The 1367-nt window shown below is 44.7% G+C and overlaps 1 protein-coding gene across 1 annotated transcript in view; it reads right to left on the reverse strand.

Moving 5' to 3' along the window:
* LOC119590827 (PAN2-PAN3 deadenylation complex subunit pan3-like) overlaps positions 1 to 1367 on the reverse strand; it is a gene marked incomplete at its 5' end in the record, with an annotated part of 21148 nt that overhangs the window by 13384 nt on the left and 6397 nt on the right. The window contains 2 exon segments of the mRNA XM_037939583.1: positions 114 to 669; positions 1085 to 1201. Of these exon segments, the coding sequence (XP_037795511.1) occupies positions 114 to 669; positions 1085 to 1201 (673 nt within the window).

Genomic DNA, 1367 nt, shown 5'->3' on the forward strand with positions numbered 1-1367 from the left:
TCCAACCATCAAAGAATCTTTGTAAGTACACAAAATCCTAAATCTCAAAAACTAATATCTATAATATTTGAAAACTTATTTCACAAAAATGAACAAAAGGCATTATCAGTCACCAGGAAAATTCTCTGGGTCAACATGAGCCAGAGCCAGAGCATGTCTCTCCAACAGGTCATGCCGCAATTCATCCCCCATAAAGAAGTGCGGCGTGTTGCTGGGTGCACGCAAGTGGTGGATATGGGCAGGTGTGGGCGGTAGAATGTGATAAGGTGGGAACACCAGGGGAGGTGGACCAGCTGTGAATGGGGCAGGCGAAGGAGCTGCCCCAGCTGTGAATGACTGCTGGTCCTGGGCAGTGAAGAAGTAGGTGGTGCCCCCTACATTCTCTTGGTAGGTGGACAAACTGGAAGCATTGCTTGTGTCGTCTCCACCCCCCACCAGAGGGGAGTGCCGTCCCCTGCTTGGTGACCCTTGGGGAGAAACAGGCCGTTGGGGAGATGCCACTGTGGCTGCTGGGGAAGTGCCGGTCATAGGGGTGAAACTCAGCGAGGATGGTGTGGAGGGCGAGCCGAGCCCAGTGAATGAATGGAAGGAGGGCGTGGAGGCAGAGTGGGCCAGGCCAGCACTTCCACCTGACCCTGGCACAAACTCTGCTATACTACTCACTGATGGCTGAAAGGAAAAAATTCATAAGGATACATATCCACACTTCGGAGAACCTAAAGTCTTTTTCAATCACCATCAAATAAATTTTTTACATGTAAATGAAGAAACAGTAATACATCAAAATACAGAAATGAAGACTGAAACACTCCATATACAAACAATATTACAAAGAAAATCAATTTGTTAGAAAGCAGATTGAAAGGAAAGCAAAAGCAGAGACAAGTAGCATAGAAGGTACGGAGGGAAGAACAATAACATTAAGTAGAACAAATATAATACCTATTCATAAAATATAATCAAGCTAAATAGTCCCCCTAAAAAGTTTCCAACTCCCACTAAATCAGTCATTTATATATCTAAACCTCCATAAACATTTGACTCCTAACACCATTCAGCACAAAGACTCTCCTTTTTGTCATACCACACTGATTTTCCTCGTTCCAACCCCATCCAGGCTAAGAGCAGCGATGCTCTTGGTGAGGGAATGCTCCTGTTGCTGCTGCTGTGGTTGTGAGGTGGCTGGCAGCTGGTGTCGGTTCTGAGCCAGAGATAAGAAATAAAGGTGAGGAGATCTGGCCACTGTAAATAACCATCCACAGTCAAGTAAGCTGGAGATCAATCACTTATTAAGTCACCTTAATTATCTCTTTTGAAAATCACTTCTGAAGAAATCTTACTGCCACTTCCTCATTCAACAATTTTAT

This window comes from Penaeus monodon, chromosome 27, assembly GCF_015228065.2.
Source record: "Penaeus monodon isolate SGIC_2016 chromosome 27, NSTDA_Pmon_1, whole genome shotgun sequence".
NCBI lineage: Eukaryota > Metazoa > Arthropoda > Malacostraca > Decapoda > Penaeidae > Penaeus > Penaeus monodon.